General features: G+C 41.8%; 2 protein-coding genes across 2 annotated transcripts; one reads left to right on the forward strand and one right to left on the reverse strand.

Moving 5' to 3' along the window:
* Positions 1-1,291: 1,291 nt before the first annotated feature.
* LOC311269065 (SLAIN motif-containing protein-like) lies at positions 1,292-3,789 on the reverse strand (the record flags this gene model as incomplete). The annotated part of the gene is made up of 7 exons (XM_084373044.1): positions 1,292-1,524; positions 1,653-1,784; positions 1,866-2,165; positions 2,251-2,349; positions 2,538-2,657; positions 3,169-3,305; positions 3,383-3,789. 7 exons carry the CDS (start codon positions 3,787-3,789, stop codon positions 1,292-1,294), a joined length of 1,428 nt encoding a protein of 475 aa, XP_084229170.1.
* A 1,766-nt stretch (positions 3,790-5,555) lies between these two features.
* slc6a7 (solute carrier family 6 member 7) lies at positions 5,556-16,982 on the forward strand. The gene is made up of 14 exons (XM_084373069.1): positions 5,556-5,864; positions 7,602-7,827; positions 8,315-8,446; positions 10,397-10,607; positions 11,758-11,896; positions 12,028-12,162; positions 12,249-12,352; positions 12,440-12,564; positions 12,846-12,958; positions 13,049-13,186; positions 13,282-13,381; positions 13,587-13,705; positions 14,802-14,975; positions 15,130-16,982. The coding sequence occupies exons 1-14, from the start codon at positions 5,787-5,789 to the stop codon at positions 15,298-15,300; spliced, it is 1,965 nt and encodes a 654-aa protein (XP_084229195.1). The 5' UTR covers positions 5,556-5,786; the 3' UTR covers positions 15,301-16,982.
* The last annotated feature ends 556 nt before the right edge of the window (positions 16,983-17,538 follow it).

The following is a 17,538-nucleotide window of genomic DNA, read 5'->3' on the forward strand; positions in this document are numbered from 1 at the left end:
AACATATTAGTTTATTTCTTCATTAGTGTTTTCCTCAGTTATACGCAGTTATGTTCTGTCTTGAATATGAACTATAGAGGGTTTTCCATCTCCAAACTGTACCTCCAGTATAAAGACTATTAAATATGTCTTTGTTGCTTAACAGTGAGCGTGTGCTGCATGTGGAGTATTAATGAATCACATTCAGGCACAAAGAGCAGATGAGATCAAAGAGAGCTGAACAGAATCTGACTTTTGATACATTTGCTATGAATCAGACCTATTGAAAACCCCAGCAATGTGAACAGCATTGAATATCAGGTGACACTCTGCAACACAATAAGAGAAATGTACCTTAATGAGAGGAGTTATGATATCTGTCAGACCTGCGCTTTATGTAAACATCTAAACATGTTCTCCTTAAATAATCACCTATTTGAGGAGTATTCAGGAGGTTTTGAATAGAAAGAGGACACAATTTGTTAGATTACATCATGTTGTCAACATAAAAGCATCAGCAAAATGTAACCCCCAACAAAGACACCGCATGTTAGAAAGAAAACCACACCAAAACCACGCTCTGTTTCTTGTAACAAGCATACATCATATTATCACCTGCACACTTCCTGTTGCAACAGCTCATTTGCAGAAAACAGCCGTTTCTGCAAATGAGCTGCACTAAAGTTCATTGAAATCTACATGAATCACTGTTATGACCAGTGATGAAAAACGTTTAGTTGCTCACATCGTGTCAACACCTCTACCCAAGCGTATCATGTTCAGTGGTTAGGAGTAGCTGAGCTCATGCACATACTGATTGCTGCAGCACAGAGCATACTTCTTCACTTTCATGATTTTAAGAGCATCTCAGTTTGGGGATTTTATCCAGACAGCAGGCTAAGACACTTCTACATTCTTATGAATTACAATAGTCTGCATTGTTAGAGTTTTTACTGTCTGATTTCACAGCACAGGATGTCATAGTAATATCAAATCCAGCCCAACAGGATGCTTCTGTAGGCGTTGCTTACGACAGTACCTGCTTCACATTCTGCCGCCTTTGTCTTCAATTTACTGCAAACAAACATGACTCAGATCACAGCCCATGAGATGGAAACTATATACATTATCCCTACCCAGAGCCACATACCCTGCTATAAAGGATTCTGATACAGACTTTAATTCCTTCACAATCTAAAGCTATTTAAATGATTATGCAGGCACCCATATAAGTAAGTTAATTCAACATATGACGTAGTTTCAAATCTACCCCACCCATTTAGTTCTGTCAGGGACCCACTGGTGACAGCTTTCACCTTCGTGTGGATGACACATTTCTGCCCCAAGCTACAGTGGTGGACCTCTCAGGTGTGGCAAAAACACGCCCATGAACAGACAGGTATCCTTTAGCAGGGTGAGGGATCCTGCAGGGGCTGGCAGACTGAGACCTCTGCAGTCTCTTCATGGCGGACGTCCGGTCTGAGGAATCTCTCATGGAAAGTAATGGAGACCAGCACCCTGACACCTTTCTGACAGGTGATGCACCTGAGGAAAAATGTAGTGAAAAAAATGTTTAAAAGAGACACATTTAAGGATTGACAACGTATATCTGCAGTCTATCGTGTTTTGTGGGTTTTTTCTTTTTTCTTTAATGCGAGGAAACAGATCCATACCTGATGCTGGTTGAGTGATTTGTGATTCAGCCGGTTGGTAGTCGTCTGTCTCCAAACTTCTGCTGTTCCTGACAGCCTGCAGGGAGCGGAGGCTGGTCCGCAGGGGCGACCTGGTCCTGCCTGGTGATGTTGCTGCAAAGCACATCAGGGGTCATAGTTCACACACAGACATTCAACTTAAAGTTTCTCAAGAATATTTTAAGCTTTGTGTACCTTGATTCTGAGCGAGCTTAAGCAGCTTGAACTGTGTGACTTGCTGGTGAAGTCTGGCCAGCTTTGGACTCTGGAAGCCATGCTTAGCTTCTGATGTTGGTGACTGACAAGAGGATGAGGTAAGTGACGATAGACCAGGCTGCCAACAAGAGGAAGGTGACGCCTCAGTTTGATTTCCTGGACTGAAGTCATCAGTATTTTCAACAGTGGTGTTAAAATGAAATGGAAGCTTTAGTGTCGGCTCAGGGCCTCTCCGAGGTGAAGCAGCGGCAGGTGTGGAGACGTAATCCTGCCTTAAACCTGAGAAATATGCACCAAAGTTATTGCAACCTCCATTTAGTGTGCAGTGTAGACTAAATCATCAAAAACGCTCTTCTATACTCACTGGCTTCCTGTAAACGAGCCATAATGTGAACATCTGTGATGTCCTGCAGCCTGTAGGTTGTGGTTACAGAGTCACTGGGGTTGCTCGGCTCATTGTTGTCTGTGCAGATTAATAACGCAAAACATGTGTTAAAAAATATAAGAAGTTAAAGACAGTTTATTGGATCAACATAAAGGTTTTGCAAAATTTCTAACGTTTGATTCATGATTTTGTTTCCTCGATCAGTGGAAGAGTTCTGATCTATTTCTCAGGGTGTTTTGTACAAAAGAAACACATGATTTTTTTACCTGTACTGTCGGACACCTTGTGCGTCGTGCTGACAGATGTTTTGTCCATAGAAGAGCCCACAGCCATATCACCAGTACGATGGAAAACTGCAGGACGTTTGTAGAAGTGGCTGCTTGATCCTGACAAGACAGAGAGTTGGCCAAATTAAAGGATAAGTTCACCCAAAAATTAAAAGTCAGTCGTCATCTAGTCACCACCAAGCCAAGTCTCCGGAAGCCACGAGATCTCGAATTGCTTTGACAAGACGTTCTTTACACCCTCTCTAAAGCTGAAATCTTCACTGCAGCCGCTAAGCTAAAAGGGTTAGTGAGCACACCATCTGGATGCATGAGATTAACCACATGTCCAGGCTGTAAGTGCCAAATCAAATTGGGATCTAGGGGCTTTGGGAGACTTTGATTACATTGGATGAAATGTATGGAGCCATTTTATGTATTTGGTTTTTTTTTTTACATTTTAAAACAAGTCCCCATCTATGTTAGTCATTGAGTAGAATGCTAACTACGAACTACGAAACTTCATCTGACTTTTCATCAGCTTGATGGTGAGAAGAAGAACTTATCCTTTAAAATAATCCTTTGACCTTTGCAGGAAACGGGATATTTGAGTGATTCTGCACTACTTGCTTACTTTGATCAAGCTTATTTATCAGTGAGCGACACGCCGCCTCCGTTTCAGGACTGGGGTTATCCAGGACGTGTCGACACCATCCGAGAGCAGACTCACTTCTCTCCACAATCTCCTGCTTCTTCGGAGACTCATACAACCTGTGAGGAATACTTCATTCATCAAGAAACAATCATACCCCTGCTCATTGTCCCACCCTTACTAAAGTCGGACCTACCAGTTCTCTTCATCCTTCACGTCGCCCTCTACATTGAGGAGATCCACCAAGTCCAAAGCAGACTCTTCCTCCTCTGACTCGTCACTGTCCCAGGAGTCTTCTTGACTGTTGTAGTTGAACAACTTCCCATCCCCGGCACGGAGCGTCACGGGTGAATTACACCCTGACTTCAAACTATCTAGTCTTATTCTAGCATCCATGACAAATGACCGACTGTTACAACTCTTGCCTTGTGCTTGCTCAGCGTAGGTCCAGATGCTGCAGAGTGGATCTGAGTTGCCCTCCAGCCTCGCAGAGTTGCTGTTCAACTCATTGCAGAGCTGGTTTGTGTCGTATTCCACTGGTGGTGATGGCTGATTGCAAAAATACCGGCTCCAGTCGCTCTTCATTTCCTCTTGGACTTCCATTTTCTCTGTGAAATCCTCAAATCTTCTCACTTCTTCAGGCTCTCATCCAGTTAATGTTTTATTCCACCTCACCCCTCCATCATGAGGATGTTGCCGAACAGGAATCGTACCAAACTGAGCTAAATTAAAGGTCCAATTACAGTAATTTGGCTCTTCACAAACAGCAACTGTGTCACTTCACTGTAGCATCTATTGACCCGGTTTGTTGAGTAGGGTTGTTAAGTATAGGCACGCGACAGATTGGATGGATTTAGAGACGCAGCATGAGCTTATGTGGATTAAAGAGTCCATGAGTTGCAACTAAGAAAGAAAAAGACACCACCAACATCAAGACAGTGCCTCAGTTAGTGTTCATTTTGCTTTAGATACTGCGTCATGTGCAGCTGTTTGGTTCTCAAATTAAATGCTGAATGTTTTGTGGTTGTTTGTGGTAGGCCTGAGTCACTCAACACACCTGAGGAAGTCAGGGTGAGAAGTGTGGTCAGGCCCCACTTCTGTCTCTCTGTGTCTCACACACACAGGCAGATTAACACAAGATTTACAGCTTCCCTCACAACAATGTGAAACCTCAAATTCTCCTCCTTTCTCAACCAAACTCCAGAGATCAAGTGATACTGACACCTTACATTATGTAATATTTTTGGAATTGGCTGAGCTCAGGGTTAGGGTCAGGGTTAGGGTTAGGGCACATACATTTTGACATGTTGACATACCACCATTCACATGACACACTATTCATGTCGCATCATGTTCAAACACTTTATTTCGAGAGTGTCTCATGAAATTTATTCATTGTTCAGTTTTTAGACCAGTTCAGTCACATTTGATCAACACTTTCTTCCAGAAAGGAAAACAAATGTGTAAGAGGCCAATACAATACTGATTCTAGAGGAACACAGTTGTTGCAGTGCTTTTGCACCAACAAGGCTATACAAAGGTACAAAAGTGCTTCCCCACCTCACATCACTACTTCAGTGTTGTAAACACCAGAGTCAATGCACTTTGTAAACAAACAAACATGAAATACAATTAATATTCAATCAAGCTTAATTGTTTAGTGTACTCAAAAAACAAAGACATCAAGTTAAAATATTGTTTTGGTAAAAGTCACCCAACAGAATAGGACTTTGAGTAAAAGTCTTAAAGTATGTAATATTAAATGTATCAAAATTAATTTTCTGGCAGTAAATGTACTTAATTATGAAAAGTAGAAATAGAAGTAAAAGTACACATATATTATACTGTAGCCTTCTGTACACTATGACACAACGGCTCATTGGACTCAATATTTAAAATGTTTCTGATTATCTGATTCAGCTTTTTATTGTTTTGTTATCTAATTGCTGATTAAATAAATGTATGTAAAAACATGCATTCTGCAAAGTAACTAAAGTTATCAGATAAATATAGTGGAGTAAAAGTACAATATTTGCCTCCAAAATGTAGTGGAGTCGCAGAAAACAGAAATACTCAAAGTACTGAAGTACAGCACGTGAGTAAAAGTACTCAGTTACATTCAGCCTGCTGGTGTGATGAAGCAGCTCTCTTGTTGTTCCTTTCAAAATAAAATGAAAAGCCAAATCTGGCAACAAGGTGTTTGGCTTAGTTGAGCCTATAAATGATCAAATTACCCATCCCAGGTATTACCTCCTCTAGTAACCCAACCCAAAACAACCCTGCCCTTTAAACAAAACAAAGCCCAGGTGAGGAGGAGGAGGTGGAGGAGGAGGAGGTGCCTTCTCCTCCTCCGTGTCTGAGCTGCACTTGCGCCCTGCCTCCTGCCCTTCACCTCGCCACCCACCGGCCCGCTTCCTTATCGTCATCGTCGATGTCTCCCTGCTGTGTCACAGCCTGACTCGGTAAACGCCGGCTGTACGTCTCCAACCACAACCAGAAACTACACCAGCGCGGTGAACTTTCAAGCGGACCTCACTGTGTAAAATGTGGATTAACGAGCGGCAGATACAGCAGTGAAGCAGCACCTGTGCCGCGGGGAAATGCACGACGAAAGCGGCAAAGCAGCACCCGGGAGCCCCGCTGAATCCAGAGCGACCCCAGGGCACGCAGGAGCGGAGGTTTGTTGTTGTCACACATACAGTCTGTGCGGGTTTAATACTCTGAAAAGGATGTGGGACACTTAGAAAAAGGTTTAATTTCACCTTCCGGAGATCCCGGAGGTCGTGGCAGGAGAGATAAAATTTCTTGAGATGAAGTCGTCCAACCTGTCTGTCCACATTACTCTCCTCAGTCCTCAGCTACACCTACACAGACACACTGCACACAGGACAGATACACCACAGTGTACTCACTGACACGTGTGTCTGCCCAGACTTTTCTCAGGGTTTCCCACCACATACACAAGCTGCACTCAGCTGCTCTCATGATGTTGCATTCAGTTATTTAACATAATCAAAGCAAGTGATCATTAAAGATGATTAGAGGTGTAGCCAGGGCCGGGTGTTAAATGGACACATTACTGGGGGCAGATGGTTTTGCCCCCCCTTTTTTGTCTTATTTTCAGCAATAGAGCATTTAGAAGTGAAATGAGTCGATCGATTTGATTATCGATATCGATTAGTGGAGTAAAAAGTCATCTTCAACAAATAACCGACTGATTGTTGCAGTCAGTTTTTCAAGAAAAATGCCCCAACATTAATTTCAGCAACTCAGTTGTGAAGATTTGCTGTTTTTTTAAATGATAGTTATGTTTTACAGTATGAGTATGTTTGTTAAGCTGTTTTTTCTCGTCTCATCAGAGCTCTTTTCTGGTTGAATAAATCGATTTATCAAGAAAATAACAGAGGATTTTTTGCAGATGAATCGACATTGGCAATAATCGTTAGTTGGTAGAAATGTAAGGTTCCTTGTATTGTTTATTTTCAAATGATCTTTTATCAAATGCTGATGATTAAACTTGTAGCACAGCCTTTGATGCGATTCATTCATTCTTACTAGTCCTCTTGGTTCAAGGGTTGCTGTGTTATTGAAAGTCGACAGTTATACTTTGTACAGTGGCTCATCTAAGGTATTGAATCTACAGTATTATAGCTGTTGGAAAAAAATCAAGTTTTTTTTCTGCCACAACATTGTAACCACACTTGGTTCGCTAAGTGCTGCAGTCGGTCTGACATATTCCTCTGTTAAGCCAACTTGTCAACACATTGTGGAGTGCCCCAACTTCCTGTATCAGACATTGATGTCTCGATGTCTCGATGCCTCCTTATTTCTACTCACGATCATGTATTCTCGTTGTGCGTGTAAAACCTAGAGATACAAGAAATCTGAAAGAGGTTACATTTTGGATGACACAAGACTGGGGCATAACTTTGATATAACTGTGCTTATTGTATTTGTGTCATTAGAATGACTGATTAATTATCTATCTTTATACACATCACAATGGCAGCAGCAGTATCTAAAGCAGAAGCCCTGCTGTTATCTGAATCTGACTTCCTCTCCGCCACCTGACACGAGAAAATAGGTCCTTTCATGTTTAGAGATAGATGACCTACAGGAAGGAAGAGGAAGTCTGCTTGGTGGTTTGAACACCTCATGACATGGCAACATTGAGCTTTTTTACAGTTATAGTACCTCTGAGCCAATGTTTGGTGTTTTTACTGTTAATGTACTCAAACAGTGATTAATTATTGAATCGATTCTTTTTTGCAACAATCAACTTTCTCTAATATTCTTTATAACTCACGTCTAAACAACTTGACTCCCCTGTCATGAAGCAGCAAAGGGAATTGACTAACTCTCCTCACTCCTCTCATTTCACTGTCTTAAAACTATGTTGTTGTTTCCTTTTCTAGAATTCGGTTCACTTGAATGGCCATACTGTCACTCAGAATGGCCACACCTCCACACCTTCACCACAGCTTGAATCTCGACCCACGAGTCCTGCGCTCACTCCGACCCAGATTATCCCGAGGGAGCAGTGGGGAGGGAAGTATGAGTTCCTGCTCTCCTGTATCGGGTACTGCGTGGGACTGGGGAACGTGTGGCGATTCCCCTACCTTTGTTATCGCAATGGAGGAGGTGAGCAGTCTGCCGGCATGTTCATTCCCCTCTGAAGTCTCAAGCGCTTAAAATGCCTTGGTGTATGTCTGTAGTGATTTGTTACACCCGTTTGGGCAGGAGGCACTCTTCGCCCTGCCCTTGGGTGTGCGCTCTCCTCCTAATCATGCTGGCTTATTTGCACACACAGTCCAGAGCTATCCACTGCAGCCTTTGGTACTGGGAGTTGAACACAAAGCATCCACTAATCCCATAAGTAGAGACAGTTTTCCTTGATTACACAGCAGACGTACGGTCTGCCTTTCTAACCCAGCCTCACGTGCTATGCATCTGAAATCAAACATGTTGGAGCTTGACTCACTGTAAAGCGGAAAAACATTTGTCAATAAAGCTGCCACCTAGACAGAAGTTAGCCTGCCTCTACAGGCCGTCTACCCACATAAAACGAGTCCTTTCACTGGTTTTGTCACCTCACACCACCCTTCATCAAGCTGTTTAATCTTCACAGGTGTGTTCCTCATCCCCTACTTCATAATGCTGTTTTTCACGGGGGTCCCACTCTTCCTCATGGAGCTGAGTTTAGGCCAGTACGGAGCAGCCGGCCCCATCACCGTATGGAAATGTTGCCCTCTGCTCAAAGGTAATGCCCTTTATAATGTAATTATACACTTGTTATTCAGAGACGCACAACCTCGAAACCTTTTAGATATAATTAAGTCAGTGTGGTGATTTAATGCGGCTTGATACTGACTTTTAATTAGCTATATGGTGTTAGATTTTAAAATATCCTATCACAGTAATATAGTAGCTCTCCAGCAATCTTGAGCATCCAGTTTGAGCCATACGTCATGATTTGAGTCAGCAGGATCTGGGGTTGATACCTGTGTCACCAGTCACTCAACTTCAGAGTCCAGGAAAATAACTGGCTGACTCACACCAGTGTGCCACATCACCACTGTACGTCGTCGTGCATATACTGTACGTCACTACAAGTCAACGCTAAGCATTCCTGAGAGCTCTGCAACTTGGTTGCTAAATATAAACGCCTGACGAAGACACCTGCAGGAACTATCTTACGGCCAAAAGTAGAGCCAGAAAAGCAGGTTTCGGCGTAAGGCTCGGTCATTTTGGAAACAATTGGAAATGCGAGTTCTCAGCGAGGGCAAGAGAGTTTCAAGTGTAATAAGATGAGATGAGCAGCTTCTGGTTAGCAAGCACAACATGAAAGGGACAGTTCACCCCAAAATCAAAAGTACATATGTAGAGATTCTAAGTGCTGATTCGTAGGCAACTGGACTTGTTTCAGTTTCACCTCTCATTCAAGAGGCTCCTCAGTTCTGACTAACTGGAGAGGAGTTGCAGGCTTTTAAACTCGGTGTGGGAGTGTCCTTACAGAGTCGTTAAGGACACGTGTGAACTCTGAGTTTCAGAGTCGCTGGGGCCACTTGTGGGTCATTGACTCAACTGGCCTTCATGTGGGTTTCTAGGGCTAGGTGAGCCCAGGTGAGAATGGTTGTTCAGCTGTCCGGGGAGCGAACTCAGTACTGCATTGTAAGTGGGTGATAAGTAATGTTGTAGGCCACCTCCTCTGTTCGAAGACGGCCGTTCCAGTTTGACATAGATGGATTATTTTATTCCTCTTTCAAACCATCTGTCTTCTCTGGCCAAGATGTTTACATTGTTGTCCTCAAAGGAATGATTTTTCTCCTGCAGATGTAAGTGGACAGCAGAGTCTTGACCTGAGGAGTTGTCCCTCCTGTGTTGTGCCATTCGCTTATGGAGAGGTTGTTTTGTCTCCCCAGTGTACAAATCTGTGCAGTCCTGGCTGCACTCAACAGCATAAACTACATTACTCTGCTTATGCCTGGGTGTTTTGTCCTTACGATGGACATATTTCTGCCTCAGTGTCCATCCTAAGGACAAAACACCCAGGCATAAACAGAGTAATGTAGTTTATGTCATATCAAATTATAGCTTTGATAACACAGCACAGAATGACGCGCACACCTACTCATGGATAAGAAGCTCATGTTTGTGACAGCTCGGGATGTAAATATTAATGGCGTCCCCCTCGACTGAGTTGTGAGTTTAGTTAGCTTATTTAGCTAGCCGCCCGTCCATGAGGAGATACACGCTTCCTCTTAGCGCTGCGGCACAAAGAGAAAATAGTCCCTACATGAAACAGCTCACTGAAAGGTCTGTGGATTGTCTTGAGTAACTGGGTCATGTTTTCTGGAAAGAGACATTGCTGTTGAGTGTTTCGGATGTATTTTTTGGCCCTTGAAGCATCACAAGCCTGGTGCCATCTAGTTCCATTATACTGGAGAGAAGACATCTCTACAGTCCATATCTCCAAAACTCAGCAACTCCCACTAAAACCAATCCAGATGGATAAATAGCATAAGAGGAAAAGTATTTATTTTGGATTTGGAGGTGAACTGTCCCTTTAAGTGTCTTGAATGTTGATGACTATTTAATTGTCATGGCTTCGTAGCTATCTGCATATTCAAATTTACCAACTGATATCTCACACGGCATGCTTACACAACAGTATGTATCTGAAGGCTTAAGGTTGTGTCTCCTCCCATAGGTATTGGCATCGGGATGCTGTGTGTGTCTACGCTGGTGTGTCTCTACTATAACGTCATTATAGCATGGACGTTTTACTACCTGGGCAGCTCCTTCCAGAGCCCTCTGCCCTGGTCCTGTGATGCTATAGCCAATGCAGGTCTCTGTGGTAACAGCACAACTGGTAATAGCTCCACTGGTAAAGTCCTCAGCCCCACAGAGATGTTCTGGAAGTAAGTCAAACAATCATTCACCTTTTGTATTTGTAAAAACATGATAAAAACAACTCTGTCCTTCATCATCTTCTTCAGACTGTAGTATGTCTCCTGTACATCTCCATGCAACTTTTATTCATGTCAATATTCAAGTGTTATGATATATTACACGTGACCACTCCTTGTGTACATACTTTCAACAAAGACAAGTATTGTGAACTACGACTGGACACCTCAAGCTGGTTAAACTATTACCTTTTCGGTAAATATGACCAAGGACTTCCTGAAATATCACACCCGCATCATTATGATGTTTTATTACAACAGATTTTTAGGCATTATAAATACAATACTGTAAGTTAACTATCACCGTCACTTCTCAGTTCTCTGGATACTTTTTGCATGAAAGTTTGAACAGTGTCATGAACGCGATGAAAAGGTTGTTTTGGTCAGCCACTAGGCCTTGATGACAGCTTACTGTCTGCTTCTTTGGGTAACAGTAAAGGTTTGTTGACATACAGCAAACAAACCGAAGGACTCCAGCAAGACACAACATCTCATTAAGACTGTTTGTTGACCCTATCACAACAGCATACACTCAAAAAAGGTGCGGCAGGCATTCAGAGGCATTGATAGAGGACATTTTTCTGTATTGAACTCTGCCCACTCACCCTGTGGAAACTTCCCCTCCTCACTTCCCTCTGCTGACTGACGTATTTACTGTTTTTTTATCCTTCATGTTTCAATTGAGCCATTTGTGAAGGCATTACAACATAAAACCAAACACACTCTGAAACATTCATAGCTCTGTGTTCATAACACTTTATAACCTTTTATGCAAAATGGATTAAGCAGTTTGAAGCATTTATGACACTCGATGTTGTACAATATTGTGATCGTATATGTAAGGCCCTTTGACTGCTTAGACTTTGTATATTAAATTATACTGTGTATCTTACATTATGAAGGCTTACAGCAGCTCTTATGATGCATTATGTACTGTAAGTGTTACAGCACATTATGCCAGTACGTTATAGATATGGGCTTCATACAAAATGTTACTGGTGTTATTATTCCTCTACTTTAGAGCTTCTCTGTTGGACTAAAAATATGCACTGATGTAAGATAAATATTTAAACACCTTGTGTTTGACTTGTGTGTCTTGTAGTGAGCGTGTGTTGGGTGTAGTAAACAGCGAGGGCCTTCACGACCCGGGCCCTGTCCGGTGGCCCCTGGCTCTGTGCCTCCTGGCTGCCTGGATCATCATCTTCCTGTGTATGCTCAAGGGCATCCGCAGCTCTGGCAAGGTGAACCAACACAATGTTGTTATTGTCAGCTCTCACAAAACACACACACACACACACACACATACAGACAGGAACCTGCCCTTTGCTGCCAAACCCTGTCGGACTAACGTTTGTACTGTCTGTGATTTCAGGTGGTTTATGTAACGGCTACCTTCCCATACTTTGTGCTCATTGTCCTGATCATCAGAGGAGCCACACTGGAGGGCTCTCTTCAGGGCATCGCCTTCTACCTCACACCAGACTGGGGCCGATTAGCTAATGCACAGGTACTTCGGATGGTGCACTGGACAAGCTGAGGAGTGTGTGAAGACATTTTCCTTGTTTTAAGCATATTTCTGTCTGTGTATTTCAGGTATGGAACGACGCAGCCTCTCAGATCTTCTACTCCTTAGGTATTGGAGTTGGAGGGCTGCTCTCCATGGCCTCTTACAATAAGTTTGACAACAACGTCATCAGGTGAGTTTCTGCTCTGCTGTAATGATGGCTCTGTTGTTGCAGCCATGATGGGTTCAGTTTCATTGATCATGGTTCTTTGGATTTCAGGGACACTTTGGTCATCACCACAGGAAACTGCTGCACCAGCTTCTTTGCAGGATTTGCTATATTCTCAATCCTGGGTCACATGGCATGGAAGAAGGGAGTGCCTGTCGCAGAGGTGGCAGATACAGGTAGTTACTAAACTCATTTTTTGCAGTAATCATGTGGATCTTCGTCAATCCAGACATCTTAACTCAAAGCGTTTTGAACAACATTATTGTTGTTGTATGCACAATTTTTAAAAAATCTTCTCTGTGGGGCCTTCTCTCATAGAAAATTAGTCTTATAGCAGTGTTAATGGGACGTTTGTGTGTGTTTGTCTAATTTTTTTATTAAAAATATTTGCTTCTGAAAACAAATTATGTTCCACTTACTGCCTTCCTGAACTTGATGTATTCCTTTATTCCTTCAGGTCCTGGGTTGGCCTTTGTCGCTTACCCAGAGGCCCTCGCTCTGCTGCCAGGCTCGGTGTTCTGGTCCATTATGTTCTTCCTCATGCTCTTTATGCTGGGGATCGATACGCTGGTAAGGTCCTACACACCACACAAAGATATGAGCAGAAATAAAAATACTCATGTCTGCCTTATTAATGACTTTTACCCTGCTGCTTCACAGTTTGGCAACATGGAGGGCATCACTACGGCCGTGCTGGACGAGTTTCCGCACCTCAGATTGAACTCGCTGCACAAGGCCATGTTCCTGGGTGCTCTGTGTTTCTGCTTCTACCTGTTGGGTCTCCTGTTAGTGACTGATGTGAGTGTGCTTTTAGCGAGCGAGGAACACGGCTGCAAATTGCATCTCGTCTGTGATCACGTGACTCATTCCTCATGCCGTCTGTGTCCTTATAGGGTGGGATTTACTGGTTCACTCTCATTGACTCCTTCAGCACTAGTTTCGGCCTCATCATCATCACCCTCTTCATGTGCATTGGCATCTCCTTCTTCTATGGTAGCCCATCTCACACCCCTTACCCTCACATGAAACCTCTTACATCACATCATTCCTTGACCCGTCTATGTCAAATCTTAAAAATGCAAAGATATTGAACAGTTTTTTAAGCTGCTGAATATTCACCACATGTTCTGCTATTCCCTGTTGTCCCGATGATCTTGCTTGTTCCTAATATGCAGCTTTCAATGAACTGTTCTGTTAGGAGTCAACCAGTTTTGTCAGGACATTCTTGATATGATCTGCCACTGCCCTCCCTGGTGCGGCAAAGTGCTGCTTTACTTCAAAGCATGCTGGGTGTTCTGCACGCCATTTCTTCTGCTGGTGAGTAAACAAATCTGTATTAATGTCAATATTTTATTAGACGCAGGTACAATGTGACATTAGCACTGGTTATCTCTAACTTTGCTTTTCAGAATATCTATTTGATATGTATTATTGTGTCTGTTATATTTTCTAAAATCCAAATGCAATAATGTTGATGGATTTTTTAAACTTTAAGAATGAAAGAGAAAGCATGTTTCGGCTATATGGCTGCTTAACTGGAATGGGGCAGGTTGTTCCAGTTCATTAGAGTCGGATGCAATGTTTTCATGGCAGTGGAGTACAGTGTATGGATTTTTATATGGTCTAACAGTTTGGTTAATTTGTTCTGGTGGCAAAACTTTTTTAGGGGTCACAAGATAGTTAATGACCTCTTTCCTCCATTTGGTTCTTAGCAATTCTCTGCTTTATTTAATTTAGCAAGAGTTTGTTGTTGATTTTCTTCATGTATTTCAAAACCTTTTCAAATGACTGCTTTTTTGGTTAGATGAAAATAAACGGAGCCTAGGGAGTAGAGATGCACCGATACTAAAAAGTCTTGTTTGTTTTTGAGGGAATTAGAAACTTTTCAGACCAAGAGTCATTAAAAATAAAACATGAACAATTGTAATCAAGATTCATGTCTGTGTCCATGTAATGACCTTCATGTTGGTGCTGGGCTACAGCTCATATTATAGCCTCACAGTATCGTTGGTATGTATCAGTTACAAAACCCATTTTACCTCACTTCCTCTATTATTTCTGCCTCTGACCAGAAGCAGAATTACTGTTTACAGTAAGGCCACTTGTCTGATGTCACCTTTTATTGTCATGTTTTGTTGCACTTGCAGAGGGTAATTTGATGAGGGCTGAGACACTGTGCTGCCCCAGTGAGGTAAAAATATCACATTAAACGACTGAAGAGTTCGTATACTGAGGGTGAACAAAGATGATAACTCAATTACCATCTGAAATAACATCAGTGTTTGAAGTAAAGCCAGCTGTGCTGAAAATCTCACAAACACAGTTGTGAATAATTTAAAAGTGGAAACTGACATTCAATCTGACTTCCCTCCTGTAGCCTCTGCTCACTCTGCCTTTCCCCTTGCGGCTGTAGTTCATCCTGACCTACATCTTCATTGAGATGTACAACACATCGCTCCAATACGGGTCCTATGTGTATCCACGGTGGGGCAAAGCGTTGGGCGTGTGCATAGGTGCGACCTGCTGTCTACAGATCCTCATCTGGGCCATTGTGGCCATCAGCAAGGAAACTGGAACGCTGAAAGAGGTCAGTAACACCACTCTTGCTTTTTTGTCACTGTGAGGTCTGGTTACATGTCTGCCACACTAACTGCACAGCTCAGACAGACTGTCACTGCTGTATCTGTTTAAAGATATAACATTAGGAGGGTTGATGACTGTCTCCTCCTTCTTTTTTGCAGCGTTTCCAGAAATCAATTCGACCTCTAAACTCCTGGAGGGTAAACACTGTGAACAGTGCCGCCGGAGCACAGGAGAGCATGGAGCCCGAGAGAGTTGAGGCTCCGTTCACTGTCACGCTCACAGACATGGACTTTACTGCTATGACGTGGGAGCAGGGAAGCCAGGCGTGACGGCACGGAGAGAGCAGTGATGGACAAACTGAGTTGTTGAGAGGACTTAATTTAATATGTGCACCAGCTAGGTTCTGGTGGCCGGACTGTGTGTCCTGCAGGGCAGTGTGGATTAATTCCTTTATTTATAGTTTTATGTATGTTTAAATTGTATATTTTTTAACTTTTGTTGTTTGTTTTTTTACGTTGTATAGAAAATAAGGTTCATAGATGCATATTAGGACTCCACTGAGACATTAGCAGTGTATCTGCTGATCTTATTTATTATCATAGTAGCAGAGTGAATGAATTTTCACTGGTAGCAGTCAACAGCGGCTGAGGTACCAGATCTATCACGTACAAGGAACAAAAACATACAGTGATGCTTGACTGTTACCTTCAACAGCCACTGATGGACCTGGAGAGGTGACCTCAAGTCATCAGACTGCTGGACTAAATAGTGCTGATGACTCAGTCGCACAAAGGGATACTTTTAATCTATTCTACTTTTTAAGAGGATTAATTGCTGAACTTATCGTTAGAATAAATAAATACATAAAAAAAAAAAAAAAACTTGCCAAATGAACTATTACGTACTTTTCCTGTGTCGGTATGATAGCAGACACTCAGCGTTTCAAAGTCAAAGTCACTCCTAGTGAAAAAGTTATTGCTCAGTATGTCACATTTACAACACAAGTCTGTAATAGTATTGAATATCTGCAGATTGCATCGTAACCATCCTTTAGCATCTTTAGAAAAAAGTGATAGGAGTCAGTGGGTATGTACACATATTTATGTAGGTTTTAGATTTTAATGTTTAATAAAACATTGCTATTTATTAGCAGAAAGCCCTCCTTAAGTCATTGTGATGAAATGTATTATCTGGAAAGGTACTCATCGGTTGAATGTATTTGCTGTCATGGTGTCAATCTTGCAAACAGTTTTCACAACTCTGTTGGGTCCAAATGTCACTGATTAGAGGGCTTGCTTCAAGAAGAGATCAAAGTCAGTTGTTAAAATGTTATTTCTTGGCAATATGGCCACACTACTTAATTTAAAAATGTTTCTTGACAATCGGAGCTATGTATGTTTTACTAGACTTGATATTAAATGTGACACATTAAGGATATTGGATTAATATGAAGATAACAAAAAGACAGCTCACTTGGACACACGGGTCACATGAATGCGTTTACCTCTTTGAAGTGATTTGATTGAAATAGACTGTAAGACAGCCAGATAAATAACATGTTTATCATACTAGTTGCACTTCCCTCACAGAGGACTGACGTTTTGATAATGAATGTCTAAAGATTGAATGTGAGGCTATTGATGAAAATTCCCCACTGTTTTCCAGGGCACACAGTATGTGCTTCCTGTTGTGTCCTGTTGCAAATAAGATGATGATGATGGATAAAAGAAACCTGTCAGATCTGCAATGTCCACATTTTTAAACCCTCTCCGTCACATGAAACTTTTAATTTTGTGTGTGTTTATAATAAGAGTTACCGTTTTTCTCTTTCAAAGCATCTTCCAGACAGGATCACTACCTTTAGATTAAGGTAGATTTAGATTTAGACCTCTCGATTAAGAACGTTTTATTGTCCTGTGTTTTAGGATAATGTCTTTATGCCTTAGTACACCTTGTTGCCATTCATTTGTATATTGCTGTGCATAATGATTAAATATTGTCATTGCCTTTATATCTTTATATAATCATTCCCTTAGTTACAATGTATTAGTTTTCTTTCATAGATGTCTTGTGAATACTACTGTGATTTGAGTATATAGATGAGATCAGATTTATTTAACAGAATTTTCAGAGTTGCCTTTACAATATTAGTTTGGAAACAATTATCAAATGGTGATCAAAACAGTCAGTGATGTGGAGGCCTGCTGGGGATCATTTTAAGTGAGGTTAGACACACATCCAGGATAGGACAACAAATACATACAATGAAAACAGGACATTACATTTAAGATGGAGCCAAAGAGAAGCTTTTTTATTATCAAACCTTACAGTAGTTTGAGAAAACAATGTGTGAACTTTACCACAAGAGGGCAATGGTTGCATTAGGAAATTGTGTGCAGCCATAGATTTATGCACATTAAACCCATGGTCCTTAACTAAGACTTCATATTTGCTGTCACTATTATAAGAAGATAATTTTGCAGTGACCACATATAATTGATTGTAGGCTACAGTTGTGAAAAAGGTGTTATTGAGTGAAAAAGTGAAGAATTAGTGCGTTAACATAT

This window comes from Pagrus pagrus (genome assembly GCF_965226575.1).
Source record: "Pagrus pagrus genome assembly, chromosome: 14".
Taxonomy (NCBI): domain Eukaryota; kingdom Metazoa; phylum Chordata; class Actinopteri; order Spariformes; family Sparidae; genus Pagrus; species Pagrus pagrus.

Bases quoted from the DNA above. Each gene is read 5' to 3' on its own strand.
- slc6a7 (XM_084373069.1), top strand. From the start codon at position 5,787: ATGCACGACGAAAGCGGCAAAGCAGCACCCGGGAGCCCCGCTGAATCC. The intron at 13,187-13,281 runs GTGAGTGTGCTT...GTGTCCTTATAG, and splicing joins GTCTCCTGTTAGTGACTGAT to GGTGGGATTTACTGGTTCAC. The intron at 13,706-14,801 runs GTGAGTAAACAA...TTGCGGCTGTAG, and splicing joins GCACGCCATTTCTTCTGCTG to TTCATCCTGACCTACATCTT.